Source organism: Nerophis lumbriciformis, linkage group LG20 (genome assembly GCF_033978685.3).
Source record: "Nerophis lumbriciformis linkage group LG20, RoL_Nlum_v2.1, whole genome shotgun sequence".
Taxonomy (NCBI): Eukaryota; Metazoa; Chordata; class Actinopteri; order Syngnathiformes; family Syngnathidae; genus Nerophis; species Nerophis lumbriciformis.
The window spans coordinates 33,889,601-33,908,757 of NC_084567.2; the positions used below are offsets into that span (position 1 = coordinate 33,889,601).

The 19,157-nt window shown below is 36.1% G+C and overlaps 1 protein-coding gene across 1 annotated transcript in view; it reads right to left on the reverse strand.

Moving 5' to 3' along the window:
• Window positions 1-6,112: 6,112 nt before the first annotated feature.
• The window catches only part of fech (ferrochelatase), a 38,283-nt gene continuing 25,238 nt past the window's right edge, over window positions 6,113-19,157 (reverse strand). Inside the window, exons 10-11 of the mRNA XM_061980830.2 lie at window positions 16,428-16,487; window positions 6,113-9,107 (exon numbers count right to left, since the gene is read on the reverse strand). Of these exons, the coding sequence (XP_061836814.1) occupies window positions 8,970-9,107; window positions 16,428-16,487 (198 nt within the window). The 3' untranslated portion in view covers window positions 6,113-8,969. The remainder of the gene's footprint in view (window positions 9,108-16,427; window positions 16,488-19,157) is intronic.

Consider the following 19,157-nt stretch of genomic DNA (forward strand, 5'->3'; position numbering starts at 1 on the left):
CTTAAGCTTGTAAGTTGAGGTATTTCTATAGTGTTTTCCCTGAATGTCAAACACTTTCCAACCATGTTTACTGTCGGGGGGGAATAAAAAAAAAAAAAAATTGTATTTCTTAGTCAAAAAAATTTAATCTGCAGTGGACTTTTTTAAATTTACTTTGTCAAAAAAATTTCATCTGCAGTGGACTTTTTTTATTTAATTATTTCTTTGTCAAAAATGTTTTCCTATTCAGTGGACTTTTTTTTTTTCTTTGTCAAAAAAATGTCATCCACAGTGGACTTTTTATTTACTTTGTCAAAAAAATGTCATCTGCAGTGGACTTTTTAAATTTAATTATTTGTCAAAAAAAATGTCCTATTCAGTGGACATTTTTTTTTCTTTGTCAAAAAAATGTCATCTGCAGTGGACTTTTTTTATTTAATTATTTCTTTGTCAAAAAAAATTTCCTATTCAGTGGACTTTTAAAAAAAAAAAAAATTTTTCTTTGTCAAAAAAAATTTCATCTGCAGTGGACTTTTTTATTTAACTATTTCTTTGTCAAAAAATGTTTCCTATACACTGGACTTTTTTTAAATTTATTTTTTATTTCTTTGTCAAAAATGTTTTCCTATTCAGTGGACTTTTTTAAATTTATTTTTTATTTCTTTGTCAAAAAAATGCCCTCTGCAGTGGACTTTTTATTTTTTTCTTTGTCAAAAAATGTCATCCAAAGTGGACTTTTTATTTACTTTGTCAAAAAAAATTCATCTGCAGTGGACTTTTTTTTATTTAATTATTTATTTGTCAAAAAAATGTCCTACGCAGTGGACTTTAATTTATTTTTTATTTCTATGTGGGCTTTGTACCGAGGATGTCGTTGTGGCTTGTGCAGCCCTTTGAGACACTTGTGATTTAGGGCTATATAAATAAACATTGATAAACATTGATTGATTTGTCAAAAAAATGCCCTCTGCAGTGGACTTTTTAAAATATTTTTTTATTTCTTTGTCAAAAAAAATGTCCTCTGCAGTGGACTTTTTTTATTGAATTATTTATTTGTCAAAACAAATTTCCTATGCAGTGGACGTTTTAAAATGTATTTTCTATTTGTCAAAAAAATGTCTTCTGCAGTGGACTTTTCTTTTTTTTTCTTTGTCAAAAAAAAATTTGTCTGCAGTGGACTTTAAAAAAATATTTTTGTATTGTTTTGATCCAATATTTCTTGACGAGAAGTTGTTTTTTTAAGAGGGCGTGTTACATGTTAAAAAGTGTTGCTGTTTTTAGGGACCAATCACTGATTTATTTTTCATTCATGTGAATGGTAGACTTTGATTTAACAGAAAGTAAATGAGTTTTCACTGAGATACAACTTTTTGAGCTGAGAGCTCCAAATAAGCTTGTAAGTTGAGGCATTTCTGGAGTTTTTCCCCGAATGTCAACCACTTTCCAACCATGTTTACTGTCGGGGGGGAAATGGACTTTGATGGTGAACTACATGAATAGCATGTTTTGGATTCTTTGGACAAATGAAAGCAAAGTCAACTTGGAATGGCAGAAAGACTAAAAGTTTAGGATGCAAAGCTGCTGAGGATGTAACTAAGGTATGTGAGACCATCACATGTTGCAGATAAATAACAATAACTGTTATGTCTGACTTCAGTTCCTACGACCGTAAGTCAAGTTTTAGTATAAGTCTGAACTTCTACTTAAAAATTCACATCAATGACCACCTAAGTGAGTCCCTCACACTGTACACACAACGCAGAGAAAAATTAACAATGTTTCACATTTGACTTCTAATCATGTTTTTTTGTTGAAGCAAACGGTTAAAAACCATTCCAATTAGAGTTTATTACACGGGCAGTTAGACTTTCCATGGTGGACATCACATTGTTTTAGTTCATACAAAAGCCATCAATAGTCTCCTCACCATGGTCACAAATCACACATTCAGGCTTTCATCAACAGCCGTTTATTGTATTTATTTACAGGAAGACTCACTGACACGCCATGACTCTGACATGTCAAACCTTGTGGAGAACAACAAATCCAAAGCAAATAAATAAATGGCAAAAATGCTGGAGCTGGGAAAAAGAAAACTGGGTGATTTCATTATAAAAAGTAGCTTGTATACTTTTCAGATACAGCAAAAATAAAATATGTTTAACAGCACTTTGGCTAAGAAACAGTTTGGCCTTAACTTGAATGATAATATTTGTGTAATCATATTTACAATGTTGTCTTTATGGGCCGCAAGTTAACCACATGAAAACCATGCAGTGGACCTTTTTTTTTTTTTACATTTATTTGTCAAAAAAATGTCCTCTGCAGTGGACTTTTTTATTTTTTACATTTCTTTGTCAAAAAAAAATGTCATCTGCAGTGGACTTTTTTTTTTCTTTGTCAAAAAATATAATCTGCAGTGGACTTTTTTTAATTTTTTTATTGTTAAATATTAATTAATTTGTATTTTTTTTAATTGCTTTGTCAAAAAAAATGTCATCTGCTGTGGACTTTTTTTTTAATTGTTAAAAAATATTAATTTTTGTTTTTTTGAATTGCTTTGTCAAAAAAAATGTCCTCTGCAGTGGACTTTTATATTTAAATTGTATTATTTCTTTGTCAAACAATGTCCTCTGCAGTGGATTTTTTAAATATTTTTAAATTTCTTTGTAAAAAAAAAAAAAAAAAGTTATTTGCAGTGGACTTTTTATTTTAATTTTATTATTTCTTTGTCAAACAATGTCCTCTGCAATGGACTTTTTAAATATTTTTACAATTCTTTGTTAAAAAAAAAAAAAAGGTAATCTGCAGTGGACTTTTTAAATTTTTTATTTCTTTGTCAAAAAAAAGTCATCTGCAGTGGACTTTTTTTTTTTTTTTTAATTTCTATGTAAAAAAAAAAAAAGTCCTCTGCAGTGCACTTTAAAAAAAAAAAAGTATTTCTTTGTCAAAATAATGTCCTCTGCAGTGGACTTTTATATTTAAATTGTATTATTTATTTGTCAAACAATGTCCTCTGCAGTGGACTTTTTAAATATTATTACATTTCTTTGTAAAAAAAAAAAAAAAAAAAAAAAAAAAAAAAAAGGTCATCTGCAGTGGACTTTTTATTTTAATTTTATTATTTCTTTGTCAAACAATGTCCTCTGCAATGGACTTTTTAAATATTTATACATTTCTTTGTTAAAAAAAAAAAAAAGGTCATCTGCAATGGACTTTTTTAATTTTTTATTTCTTTTTCAAAAAAATGTCCTGTGCAGTGGACTTTTTTTGTATTTAATTAATTTCTTTGTCAAAAAAAATGTCATCTGCAGTGGACTTTTTTTATTTATTTCTATGTAAAAAAAAATGTCCTCCGCAGTGCACTTTTTAAAAAAAAAGTATTTCTTTGTCAAAATAATGTCCTCTGCAGTGGACTTTTATATTTAAATGTTATTATTTCTTTGTCAAACAATGTCCTCTGCAGTGGACTTTTTAAATAAGTTTACATTTCTTTGTAAAAAAAAAAAAAAAAAAGTCATCTGCAGTGGACTTTTTATTTTAATTTTGTTATTTATTTGTCAAACAATGTCCTCTGCAGTGGACTTTTTAAATATTTTTACATTTCTTTGTTAAAAAAAAAAAAAAAGTCATCTGCAGTGGACTTTTTAAATTTTTTATTTCTTTTTAAAAAAATGTCCTGTGCAGTGGACTTTTTTATTTTTGTATTTAATTAATTTCTTTGTCAAAAAAAATGTCATCTGCAGTGGACTTTTTTAAAAAAATGTCTATGTTAAAAATAAAAAAATAAAAAGTCCTCTGCAGTGCACTTTTTAAAGATATATATTTCTTTGTCAAAATAATGTCCTCTGCAGTGGACTTTTTAATTTATTTAATTAATTTCTTTGTCAAAAAAAATGTCCTATGCAGTGCACTTAAAAAAAAATGTCTTTGTCAAAATAATGTCCTCTGCAGTGGACTTTTTTTATTTTTTAACATTTGTCACAAAAAAAAATGTCCTCTGCAGTGGACTTTTGTTTTATTTTTCTGTATTCAGATTTACAAATTGTGGCATTTTTAATTTTTTTACATTTCTTTTGTCAAAAACAGTCATCCTCTGTGACATTTTTTTAAAGGATTCATTTATTGACACAAAAAATGTTTTGTTGTGTGATTTTTACATTTATTTTGTTATGTCGACAATTTTCTGAGAAATCTGTCAAAAGAAGTGTACGGTTTTCCTTTTTTTTTTACATTGATGTTAAGATTTACTAACATTTGTCATTTGTCAAATTTAAATGAAATATTATTAAACATTATTAAATTAAAAAAGAAAACCTCCATGTCCACTGCAGTAAACTTTCAGTGTGCTTTTTCACATTTATTTTGTCAGATTAAAACAATTTGACAATCTGTCAAAAGAAATGTACAAACAATGTCTCGTGTTTTCTTATTTTAAATATTTATTTTGTCATATATATCAAAAGAAAAAAGTCCTCAGCAGTGGACTTGTTTTTTAGATTTGTTTTGTCAAGAAATGTGGACACATTTGTCAATTTGATAATACATGTAAAAAAAATTAAATAAAATTAAATAAAAAAAATCTGTTCTCCATAGATCTAACAAAATTTATAATTTGTAAAAATGTAATTAAAAAATATATATTTTGTTTTCCCGTTACATTTCTTGCATCAAAAAAAATGTCCACTGCAGTGGACTTTTCTTGTGTGCTTTTACATATTTTTTGTCGGATTGACACATTTTGTAATTGGAAATTTGTAAGAAAAAATAAGTAAAAAGAACAAAAAATAAATGTCCACTAAAAAGGACTTTTCTGTGCTTTCTATGTGGTTTGTCAGATGAACATATTTTGGTAAATCTTTCAAAAGATTTTTTTTTTTTTAATCTGTTTTTCAGGGCAGAGGTTTTACATTAATTTTGTCAGATTGACCTCAATTTGTCATTTGCAAAATAAATCAAAATAAGAGTCCTCTGCAGTTGGGCAGCACCGGGGTTAGTGCATGTGCCTCACAATACAAAAGGTCCTGAGTAGTCCTGAGTTGTGCCCTCTGAACTTCCTCTCAGGTGTTCACATATTACCACGTGGAACATGATCAATTCATACTGTAGAGGTTGCCCTCTAGTGGGTTCTTCAGACCATCACACACTGCCAGGAGAGCCCGGAATTCTGGGTATATTTTATTTTCATATAATAGTGCAAAGTCATTCTCTCCAACTCCAACTACTCGTCTCATCACGGCTGCTGCTAATGAAGGCGACAGGTGATTAGATAACACGGCCCACCTGGGCCATCTACGCACCTGTCGCTGTCTTCGAGGCCGGTCCTGGCAACACCCCGGTCCGCGGCAGACCCGCAGGCCACGCCCCCCCTCCACAATATATATTTTTGTTTTATCCAACATCTGATCGGCTCTCGTTTGTAAATAACTCCTTTTTGTATGTACGCTGTAATTAGAGAGCTGTGATTGGATAAATTCCGAACTTGTACGCCCAAAATTGCATACTATTGGATTTCCTTTCTGTCAACATTTTTGGCTTGTTTTTATTCGTAGACTAAATTGTCACAGTTATTTTGTTATCGTTTTAGGCATTCGTTTTGTTTTATTGTCGTATTTTCGTCTGGGACTTTAAGACAAAAATGATTAGTCAGCAAAATCAAAACTGCCCGGGATGTATTTCAGTGGGGCATCTGGTCAGGATGCCACCCGAACACATCCCTAGGGAGGTGTTCGGGGCACGTCCGACCGGTAGGAGGCCACGGGGAAGACCCAGGACACGTTGGGAAGACTATGTCTCCCGGCTGGCCTGGGAACGCCTCGGGAAACCCCGGGACGAGCTGGAGGAATTGGCTGGGGAGAGGGAAGTCTGGGCTTCCCTGCTTAGGCTGCTGCCCCCGCGACCCGACCTCTGATAAGCAGAAGAAGATGGATGGATGTTTGCCACATAAGCTTGAATAAAAACCTGTAAAAGTGGTGCTAATAGTTTAGGTATCAGTAACAAATGTGCGACCAGGCCGAGTCAAACATCAACATTAGTTTTCTAAATTTGTAAAATAAAAATAAAAAGCAAGTCCAGTGTAAAAAAGGCACATTTGATGGTATCATTGGACAAAAAAACAAAAAACAGATGGGCATGGGACCTTATTACTTTTTTTTTATTATTTTACCCCAGTCTTTTGAAAAAAGGGGACTTTCACTTTTGCAGCATTTTGCTCCTTCAGGGTTGGTCGGGAGCTTGCTTAAGGGCCGTGGCAGTCCCACCACCTGAAACATGACTTCATTTATTCACCCCATTAACCCGTGAAGAAGTAGCAAGGTTCCAAGCAGACAGAATGTGCTTAATTTTGCATTTAGAATTCAGTAAATGCTTTTAAGCACATACAATACAGCTCAAACGTTTGGACACACATCATTCAATGTGTTGTCATGACTATTTACATTGTAGATTTCATTGAAGGCATCAAAACTATGAATGAACACATGTGGAGTTATGTACTTAACAAAACAAAACAAAATTCTAGTTTCTTCAAAATAGCCGCCCTTTGCCCCGATTACTGCTTTGCACACTCTTAGCATTCTCTGGATGAGCCTCAAGCACATCTGTGAAATGAAAACCATCTCAGGTCACTACGTCTTGAGCAGCAATCAGAGCAAAGGGTGGCTATTTTGAAGAAACTAGAATATAAAACATGTTTTCAGTTATTTCACCTTTTGTTTTTGTTAAGTACATAACTCCACGTTTTATATTCTAGTTTCTTCAAAACAGTCACCATTTGCTCTGATTACTGCTTTGCACACTCTTGGCATTCTCTGGATGAATTTCAAGCACACCTGCAAAATGAAAACCATCTCAGGTGACTACCGCTTGAGCACTAATCAGAGCACAGGGTGGCTATTTTGAAGGAACTAGAATACAAAACATGTTTTCGGTTATTTCACCTTTTATTTTGTTGAGTACATAACTCCACGTTTTATATTTTAGTTTCTTCAAAATAGCCGCCCTTTGCCCCGATTACTGCTTTGCACACTCTTGGCATTCTCTGGATGAGCTTCAAGCACACCTGTGAAATGAAAACCACCTCAGGTGACGACCTCTTGAGCACTAATCAGAGCACAGGGTGGCTATTTTGAAGAAACTAGAATACAAAACATGTTTTCAGTTATTTCAATTTTATTTTTGTTAAGTATATAACTCCACGTTTTAAATTCTAGTTTCTTCAAAATAGCCGCCCTTTGCTCCGATTACTGCTTCGCACACACTTGGCATTCTCTGGATGAGCTTCAAGCACACCTGTGAAATGAAAACCATCTCAGGAGACGACCTCTTCAGCACTAATCAGAGCACAGGGTGGCTATTTTGAAGAAACTAGAATATAACAACATGTTTTCGGTTATTTCACCTTTTATTTTGTTAAGTACATAACTCCACGTTTTATATTCTAGTTTCTTCAAAACAGCCACCATTTGCTCGGATTACTGCTTTGCACACTCTTGGCATTTTCTGGATGAACTTCAAGCACACCTGCAAAATGAAAACCATCTCAGGTGACTACCTCTTGAGCAGTAATCAGAGCAAAAGGTGGCTATTTTGAAGAAACTAGAATATAAAAACATGTTTTCGGATATTTCACCTTTTATTTTGTTAAGTACATAACTCCACGTTTTATATTCTAGTTTCTTCAAAATAGCCACCCTTTGCCCCGATTACTGCTTTGCACACTCTTGGCATTCTCTGGATGAGCTTCAAACACAGCTGTGAAGTGAAAACCATCTCAGGTGACTACCTCTTGAGCACTAATCAGAGCAAAGGGTGGCTATTTTGAAGAAACTAGAATACAAAACATGTTTTCAGTTATTTCACCTTTTATTTTGTTAAGTACATAACTCCACGTTTTATATTCTAGTTTCTTCAAAACAGCCACCATTTGCTCTGATTACTGCTTTGCACACTCTTGGCATTCTCTGGATGAGCTTCAAGCACAGCTGTGAAATGAAAACCATCTCAGGTCACTACGCCTTGACCAGCAATCAGAGCAAAGGGTGGCTATTTTGAAGAAACTAGAATATAAAACATGTTTTCAGTTATTTCACCTTTTGTTTTTGTTAAGTACATAACTCCACGTTTTATATTCTAGTTTCTTCAAAATAGCCGACCTTTGCTCCGATTACCGCTTCGCACACTCTTGGCATTCTCTGGATGAGCTTCAAAACACAGCTGTGAAGTGAAAACCATCTCAGGTGACTACCTCTTGAGCACTAATCAGAGCACAGGGTGGCTATTTTGAAGAAACTAGAATACAAAACCTGTTTTCGGTTATTTTACCTTTTTTTTTGTTTAGTACATAACTACTCGTTTTATATTCTAGTTTCTTCAAAATAGCCGCCCTTTGCTCCGATTACCGTTTCGCACACTCTTGGCATTCTCTGGATGAGCTTCAAGCACACCTGTGAAGTGAAAACCATTCAGTTATTTCACCTTTTTTTTGTTAAGTACATAATTCCACATGTGTTCATTCATAGTTTTGATGCCTTCAGTGACAATCTACAATGTAAATAGTCATGAAAATAAGGAAAAGGGTTTGAATGAGAAGGTGTGTCCAAACTTTTCATTGCCCCAATAATTAACAAACAGATGATGAATGACAAAAATGACAAAAAATGTTCCTACCATCTTCATCAGATGACTTCAACAACTTATTTGCAGTTATGTTAGTGATGATTAGCACATTTTGACTCTATCGACACACTTTGATCAGTCCAGGAAAAATTGGCGATAACTGTGTATTTAGTGTGTTTGTAAACAAAAGACAAACTTATGACCTCCAAAATTGTTTTCCTTTTTCGTGTTTTCCTTAAAAAAATGTGTCCAGAACTAAGATGTCAGGATGGACCATGTGCCTCCAACCATTCAGTCTACTTATGTCAGACAGTCTTCTGTTTGTCTACTAAGCCCTGATGTGTGTGTACATGTGTGTGTGCATGTGTGTGTTACTAGGTTAGTTTCTGGTTGGCAAAAAAGGCCTTGGTCTCTCCACAGGTGGGGTTGGTGCAGAGCGGGCAGCGCAGGGTCAGCTGACGGGAGCACGGCTCGTTGGAGCGCAGGTGAGCCTGGACCAGTTCAGCCAGAGCCTGGACGACGACAAGGACCGACAATGTCACTGCTGTCGCACAACAGTCGTGTACCACAGTGTTTTTCAACATTTTTTGAGCCGAGGCACATTTTTTGCGTTGAAAAAATCCGGAGGCACACCACCAGCAGAAATCACTAAAAAAACGAAACTCAGTTGACAGTAAAAAGTCGTCGTAGCAATTGTTGGATATGACTTTAAACCATAACCAAGCATGCATCACTAAAGCTCTTTTCTCAAAGTAGGTGTACTGTCACCACCTGTCACATCACACCCTCATTTATTTTGTATTTTTTGCTGTTTTCCTGCGTTTAGTGTTTTAGACGCCATCTTTGCTCCACAGTAAGTCTTTGCTGTCGTCCAGCATTCTGTTTTTGTTTACTTTGTAGCCAGTTCAGTTTTAGTTTCGTTCTGCATAGCCTTCCCTAAGCTTCAATGCCTTTTCTTAGGGGCACTCACCTTTTGTTTATTTTTGGTTAAAGCATTAGACACCTTTTTATCTGCACTTTGCCTCCCGCTGTTTCCGACACCTACAAAGCAATTAGCTACCGGCTGCCACCTACTGATATGGAAGAGTATTACACGGTTACTCTGCCGAGCTCTAGACAGCACCGACACTCAACAACAACAGACTATAATTACTGGTTTGCAAAAAATATTTTTAACCCAAATAGGTGAATTTAGATAATCACCTGACTGTATCACCAGTGGTTGAAAAACACTAGTGTAACAAACAGCACCCACACAAAATCACAGGACAAAATGGTGTGCTTGTGTGAAAGGATAAGAGGCAAAGTGGCGATATCGCTCGCTTCCCTCACCGTGTGTGTTGACATTTTTCCAGTTCTTATGTTTTGCATAGTATCTGCGTCTTTTATACACATCAGACCTGGGCAAATTAAGGCCTGTTGAGCTTTTCAATCTGGGGCCCCGGACATTCCCCCAATTTTTTTTTTCAGATCTTTAAGATGGAAAGTGTAGCTGCGATTATGATGTGCAGTGATGTTTTCAAATGACCGTAAGTCTTGAACTATACAAAGTATTTCGATGGTTGCAATCTGCGCTTTTGCATGATATACTAGTTACTATGGTAATCTAATTAGTTACTATGGTAATCTAAGTCACAGCAGCTCAGACGAAGCACCAAGCAGTGTGGGTGGGGAGCGTTTCCACAGAGTGTCAGCCTGAAATGCGGGTGTCAGGGACAGACGCGGAAAGAGAATTTTACAACAAAGTTCTAAAGCTTAGTGATGTATCAGATTGTAGGTGGGGTTTTTTTTTTACCCTTCGCGTTCATATTTTGCTGTGTTTGTTGCTTTTTTTCCCCGCTTGATTGTAAAATATGTCGATGGAGAGGGAGTTTTGATTGATTGAGACTTTTATTAGTAGATTGCACAGTACAGTACATATTCCGTACAATTGACCACTAAATGGTAACACCCCAATAAGTTTTTCAACTTGTTTAAGTCGGGGTCCACGTTAATCAATTCATGGTAGCGTTCATATGTTGTCAATATTCAATGTTTTATCGTTAATAGTTAATTAATATTGTAAATCCCACATTCTTTACTGTCATGTACATTCTGGGTGTCTCATTCAGTAAAAAAAAAAGTAAAATTCCATTTCGTTTTTAAGGCGGTCTGTCATAATGTTTTAGCATTCAATCAGACGTTATTAAAGTTAAAGTTAAAGTACCAATGATTGTCTCGTGTGGCGAAATTACTCTCTGCATTTGACCCATCACCGTTGATCACCCCCTGGGAGGTGAGGGGAGCAGTGAGCAGCAGCGGTGGCCGCGCCCGGGAATCATTTTTGGTGATTTAACCCCCAATTCCAACCCTTGATGCGGAGTGCCAAGCAGGGAGAGAATGGCTCCCATTTTTATAGTCTTTGGTATGACTCAGCCGGGGTTTGAACTCACAACCTACCGATCTCAGGGCGGACACTCTAACTCTGCCCCTCCATGTTCAAACTGCTCCCACAGTGGAGTGTTTTAAGTTTCGGCTTAAGACCCACTTTTATTCTTTGGCTTTTAACACTACGTGAGTTGTGTGGTCCTCTGTGTTTTTTTATACATTTTGATTTCTATTTAATCATATTTATTTTTATATTGTTTTTATAATTTATTTATTTTTTGTTTTTATTCAGTCATTGGTGGAGCTAAGGATAATATTTGAATATTGTTTTTAATATTGTTGTGCAGCACTTTGGAAACATTTTTGTTGTTTAAATGTGCTATATAAATAAAGTGGATTGGATTGGATCGAACCACTAGGCCAGGGGTCGGCAACCCGCGGCTCTTTAGCGCCGCCCTAGTGGCTCTCTGGAGCTTTTTCAAAAATGTATGAAAAATGGAAAAAGGTGAGGGGAAAAATATATATTTTTTGTTTTAATATGGTTTCTGTAGGAGGACAAACATGACACAAACCTCCCTAATTGTTATAAAGCACACTGTTTATATTAAACATGCTTCACTGATTCCAGTATTTGGCGAGCGCCGTTTTGTCCTACTAATTATGGTGGTCCTTGAACTCACCGTAGTTTGTTTACATGTATAACTTTCTCCGACTTTCAAGGACGTGTTTTATGCCAATTATTTTTCTGTCTCATTTTGTCCACCAAACTTTTAAGGTTGTGCATGAATCCACAAAGGTGAGTTTTGTTGATGTTATTGACTTGTGTGGAGTGCTAATCAGACATATTTGGTCACTGCAAGCTAATTGATGCTAACATGCTATTTAGGCTAGCTATATGTACATATTGCATCATTATGCCTCATTTGTAGCTATATTTGAGGTCATTTGGTTTCTTTTAAGTCCTCTTAATTCAATTTATATCTCATGACACACTATCTCTATGTGATATGGCTTTTAATTTTTTGCGGCTCTAGACAGATTTGTTTTTGTATTTTTGGTCCAATATGCATACTTGCCAACCCTCCCGAATTTTCCGGGAGACTCCCGAAATTCAGCGCATCACCCGAAAACCTCCCGGGACAAATATTCTCCCGAAAATCTCCCGATTTTCAGCCGGAGCTGGAGGCCACGCCCCCTCCAGCTCCATGAGTGAGGACAGCCTTTTTTCACGACGGGAGGACAACAGGGTGACAAGAACTAAATCATCCAGACTAGAGATAAATTGTATTATGTTTATCTTACCTAAAAATAAATATATTTATTAATAAAAAATAAAAATAAATGTTTACTATATTTTGCTAAAAACATCAAATTTAATTGTATTTTTATTTGTATTTTTTCTGACTCCTTATTACATCCAGCCATAGAATTATACATTAAAATAAACATATTTGAAATAATTAATTTTAAATGATCATAATAATTCATTTAAAATGACCATATTTAATTATTAAAATAATTGCTTGTTTATCAACAACTTTAGCATTTTATTCATTACATTTTGAAGCACTCAGAAACCAAGTTATGTTATATTCATGTTATATTTATGCAAGTTTGAAGTATCAATTATCTAAACACAGTTTTGTTTGCATATTTTCAGGATGTAGATAATTATATATATATATATATATATATATATATATATATCAAATACTTGACTTGGTGAATTCTAGCTGTCAATATACTCCTACCCTTTTAACCACGCCCCCAACCACACCTCGCCCCACCCCCCGACCACGCCCCCCCACCCCCCGAAATCGGAGGTCTCAAGGTTGGCAAGTATGCCAATATGGCTCTTTCAACATTTTGGGTTGCCGACCCCTGCACTAGGCCATTGTGAGGTTTTGTATTAGTGTTCCTAAAAATCAGATGTACCGGCTCCCAGACATTTTATTTTCTCTAAATTTGCCCGCCCCACCCCCCCGAGTCAAAATAATTGCCTGCTTTATGCAGTTAGCAAAACCCTGCCAACAAACACTGGCATGGTGGTATTTTAAATTCAACTATAAAAGACAGAGGGGGAATACATTTAAAAAGTTAATATTTCAGCAATCCGTAGGAATATAGTATAAAATTAATGATTTTTTAATGCCGCAGAAGAAACATGCTGTTCACTGAGAAACTAAAACCAAGGAAACCTTCAGTAACTACGAACTAATCATCCTCTGGCTATTGATTTGCACCCACACCCACACATTCACAGGCCTGGCGAGGGGTCTCTAAGCAAAGGCGGACTTGAGCAGGCAGCCAGCTGGGCAGTTGAGTTCTACTGTAGTCAGCTCTTAAGATTCTCATTGATCTGCCTCTTGCTTTAAAAACAAACACACACATATACTGGTTATCATGTGGAATGGGGACCAAGTTTTTGATCATCACTTGTGGGGACCACCCTTTCTACAGGTTGTGGAGGCATAACAAAAAAAAGGTGTAAAATGTCCACTGCCCAGTTAGCTCATACACGTCTTTAAATCTCTGGATTGATGAAGTAATGTGCTGATCATTCTTACTGGGGACCCTGGGGGAAAAGACTTAATATGGTTCATGGGGACCAAATTTTAATAATTTTGCATAATTCAGACAAATGTGTGTGGGACTACTGATGACCATTTAAAAAAAAAAAAAAAAAAATTTAAATGAAATATGACATGATCCTCAGATTACAGCATTGCAGCTGTCCTCTTATAGGAATTTTCACCACTTAAATGTTAAAGTAAAATACTGCACTTAGGCATCTTCAGAATGGATCTGACTATCATTTAAAAAGGTTTCCCTTTAGGGGACCTGTTTTTTTGTCCCCATACCGTCAGAGGTCCCCTAAAGGTGACTGTGTAAACAGAGCGATGCCCCCATTAAGTAAGCCTTGCCCGAACACACACACACACACACACACACACACACACACACACACACACACACACACACACACACACACACACACACACACACACACACACACACACACACACACACACACACACACACACACACACACACACACACACACACACACACACACACACACACACGAATATGTTTTAAGTGTATTTTTACTAGGGCTGTCAAACGATTCAAATATTTAATCGCATTGTTCAGTTAACTCAAAATTAATTGCAATATTCGCATTTATATATATATATATACATACACACTAGAGATGCGCGGATAGGCAATTATTTCATCCGCAACCGCATCAGAAAGTCGTCAACCATCTGCCATCCACCCGATGTAAAATTTGATCAGAACCGCATCCGCCCGCACCCGCCCGTTGTTATATATCTAATATAGACGATGCAAGGCATTAGTGAGGTTATAAAGCTTTTGCCTGTTAAAGAAAGGAGACTGATCCAATGCAGTGCAGACATTCGCGTGCCACGCTGTCACGACCGACGCACACCAGTGCGCAATCATATGGGAGCCGCGCTGAGCGCACCTCCAAGCGCGTCTCGCTAGTTGATTCGGCAGGTGGGTTGTTACACACTCCTTAGCGGGTTCCGACTTCCATGGCCACCGTCTAGCTGCGGTCTACATCAACCAGGGTGAGCCCCACCCCTTTCGTGAGCGCACTGCGCGCGGAGTGACCCCTGTTATGCGCCCCCGGCAATGGGGGTGGCGGGCAGGTAAGCTGCGCGGGCGGAGCGTGCGGAGTGACCCCTGTTACGAGCCCCCGGCCACGGGGGTGGCGGGCAGGTAAGCTGCTTACCTGCTGCGCGTGACGCCGGCCGCGGCGAAGGCGGACGAGGCAGGGTGTCGGTGCGGTGGTGACCCTGGACGTGCATCGGGCCCTTCTTGCGGATCGCCTCAGCTACGGCTCCCGGTGGGGCCCTCTCGGGGGAAGGGGCCTCGGTCCCAGACCCCGGCGAGGCGTCCCTTCTCCGCTCCGTAAAAGTGTCCATCTCTTTTTTTTTTTTTTTCTTCTGTTGTGGCATATGCAGCAGGTGCCTACTCGTTTTTCGTATGTGGGTAACAACATTTAACTATGTATATATATTTCCGAATTGGTTTAACTGCCACCCGCCTGAATCTATTTAAAATCTAATTTTTTTTTATTTCAACCGCCCGACCCGCGGATAAAATCTAATTTTTTTTTTATTTCATCCGCCCAATCCGCGGACTCCGCAGTTGTGCCCGCAAACCGCGCATCTCTAATATATACACACACACATATATATATATATATATATACATATACATATATATATAATATATATATAAATATATATATATACACACACACATATATATACATACATATGTACACATATATACACACACACACACATATATATATATATATATATATATACACACATATATATACACACACACATATATATATATTATATACACACACACACACACACACACACACACACACACACACACACACACACACACACACACACACACACACACACACACACACACACACACACACACACATATAATTACATTTTCATAATTAATAAGTGTGCCCTAGACAGATAATTTTCAAGTTTTAACACCATGAACGGACAATTAATTTGCTTTAAACAATCATGTTTTAAACAGCTCAACACAAAAAGGACAAACATGATTTAATGACAATAAAAAAAGATTTTGTATTTTGTAGAAATACAGAAACTTGCTACTTGACAAATATAAACTTTTTTTTTTTTAGCTAAGTCATTTTACAAGTACGCCTCAGAGTCACATAACTTGGTACTTGACGCATGCTAACAAAATGCTAATGTTAGTATTTTAGATATTTTTTTATAATTTTGCAGACATACACCTCAGAGTCATACAACTTCATAGTTTACACGTGTTGGTGTTAGCATGTTAACGTGCTAGCTTTTTTTTTCTTAAGCTAACTTTGCAGGTATGCACTTTGGGAGTCATATTTTGTTAATGGATGCTATTTGGCCTGTGTGCTACCTGTTGCCATTTAATTTCAGATCCAGCTTTTTTTGGCATTGACATGTAAATTGCATCGGAATTGCAGTGTTCTAATATAGAACTTACGTTTATGTTGCAAAGTTCTTGTTGGAATTTTGCCTTCATGCACGTAATTAAGAAATGTCTACACTTCACCACATCCTGGTTGTTGTATTTGACTTGCATGAAGTCATAAACCTAACTGGATAATATGCAGACGGGGGCTTGGGTGATGTAAAGATGGCAGACAGGCAGGACAGACACACAGGAGACCACAGCAGACAGTTGTGTGGAATAAGTCGACTCCCAGCAGGAGACACTCAATAAATAGATTTTCTCCCTTCCCTTGTTTCCTTCATTCAGAGTTTCCCTTCTCTGTCTTCTGTCTGTCCTTCCTACTTGACTGCCTTCCTTCAGCGTTTGCACTACAGTAGACATTCCGACTTGTTATTTGCACATGTTTGTTGTTGGTGGTGTGTGTGTGTGTGTACCTTCATAAAAAGTGGGTTTCCATTCAACGACTCTGCTCTCCTGAGGTTTTCTGCACCACACTGAAAATACAAAAAGAAAAATGTACACAAATACACACTTCCTTGTGTTCCTACAGTTTGACAGAGATTGCACTCTAAAGAAAGTGATTATTTGATCATCATAAAGTTGTTTTTATCCAATAAGTCAGTCAGTGTGTAGGAGAATGGGTTGGTTGTCACGCTCATGTCTTCCACTAGTGGGCAAAGAGCTCAATTAGTCTTTTTTAGAGTAAGACCTGTGTTCATTTTGACTGCAGTTTTTATTTAAGTTTTATAGTCTTTTGACAAAAATTTATTTTATATTTATCTTCATTATAATTTGATTATGAGCACGGGAGAATGATCATGTTAAATACTCTTATGTTTTTTTATTTTGTATTATATACATTTTATGGTATTGTGTTATTTTTCAATTTTATTTATTGATATTATTATTACTATTAGAAACTGTGGGACCCACCTGACATTTAAAAGGGTCAATAAAAATTGGTTTAAATCAAAATAGTCATGCTCCCATTGATGAACTTCTCTTTGGACTCTTTTAAAACTCGGATTATTTGGTGTTGTTTGTCTGTTGTGTTTCAAAAATACTATTAAAAAAAACAAAAAAAACCTCCAAAGTGGAATAAAACAGCAAAAACAAAGTGGAGTAAAAGAGAGAATAGGTGATACGTAACAAAAAAAAAGTTGCAATGTTGATTCTTATAACACAAAGCTGCCATGCAGGTTGTTGTTTTTTTATTTTCTTTAAAGTTGTCATTCCTCAAAAAAAAAAATACAATAATAATGAATCAAAATCAATGTTTTTATGATTTTGGCTTATTCAAGGCTCCGATTACTTCACATTAAAAATTCCACTTTGAAATGTTTTGGGAGAGGAATATTGCATATTTTGTGTGTTTGCCATATGTAAAAACTACGTTTTCTTTGACAAAAAGAGCATTAAATGAACAAAAAAACAAACAAACAAAAAAGAATATAAAAGCTTATAATCGACAGATAGATCTGAAATTGATCTATCCATTGATTATAAGAGACTTAAGTGTTGAAAGTAAAATAAAAATGTATGACTTATTTTTAAACACTTTAATGAGTGGCCCTTTTGGATCCTTAATAGTAGGATTTATTTTTTATTTTTTTCTTAATTATAAAAATTGAAATGTATTTTACTTTGTATCCTATTAGTTATGCAAGATTGTATTTAGTTCTATTTATTTAATATGTATTTACTGTATATTCATTTTAGTTTATATATATATATATATATATATACACTTTTTTTTCTATTAATCTTCATATATCTTACTTGTATTTTATTCTTTACTCTACACATGGTTCTTACTATTTTACAAGTTTTATTATTTTTATTTTCCAACGTTCCTTAGATGAGCCATCTGCCTCAGGGGTTATTGGCCGTGCTTGTGGGGGCGCTTTTGTGCCAGCGTCCTGGTGGCCATGGTCTGATGACCTCCTGGTGCAGATGTGATAGTGCTTACTCACATGTCTCCTCTGTACTCAGCCATGCAATCATTTGTCTATATAGTGGTATGTGTGTATGTTGTGTGTGTGTGTGCGTACATACGTACAGTCATCGGGATATTGTTTTTAACTTTGTAAAGCACTTTGCGTTGCATTTCTTTTATGTATGAAAAGCGCTTTATAAATAAAGTTTGATTGACTGATTGATTGGTGCTATGTGAACGTGTGTTTGCATGTATGTGTTTTTATATCTTCTTTCTTTTTTAATGTCAAGCACCTTGCGTTGCCACTTGACATTGCATAAAAACAATAGATAAACAATGTTTGATGATGAGAGTAGAGAGATTGACAACCAACTCCAGTTCAGAATGTAAGCTGAAATGTGAGTTCAACCTTTAAGCGAGAGAACATAAGTGTTTTCATTTTGTCCCTCTGATGTTTCTTCTTCTTCAAGAAACACGAGAGTTTTTGTCCTGAGATTGCAATTATTTTCAACACTTTAATTTTCTTGGCACTTTAGACTGCAGTTTGCTGCTGGAACCATCACCGTGAGGATCTCTGATTGTTCAAAACGATGAGTATTTGTATTTTGATTTGAAAAGCTTATCATTTGGGGAATACTGGGAGGCTGCGAGGAACGAGCGCATGTGTGTGTGTCTGTGTGTGTGTGTGTGTGTGTGTCTTGGTGGCACCAGTCAGATTGATCTGTGGTCACCTGGCTGGTGCCTTCCTACAGACTGCAATGGGATGCTGGGGAAATGTTGAACACAGACAAGACACTGAAGACACACCAACTCTCTGTCAGCCAGACAGAACATGACATGCGCCTACACACTTGGTATGTAGATGAAGTTTCTAAATCAGGGGTCTTCAACGTTGTCCGGGGCCAAGGACCCCCAAACTGATGGAGTGAGGTCCTACTAATTATATATCTTGGAAATAAAATAGTGGTTCATATTGAACTGGTCATACAAGTGCAGTACAGGCCAAAAGTTTGACCACACCTTCTCATTCAATGCATTTTCTTTATTTTCATAACTATTTAGACTTAGACTTCCTTTTATTGTCATTCAAATTTGACCTTTACAGAACAGATAAGAACAACATTTTGTTGCATTAGCTCTAGAGATGTCCGATAATATCGGACTGTCGATATCGGCCGATAAATGCTTTAAAATGTAATATCGGAAATTATCGGTATCCGTTTAAAAA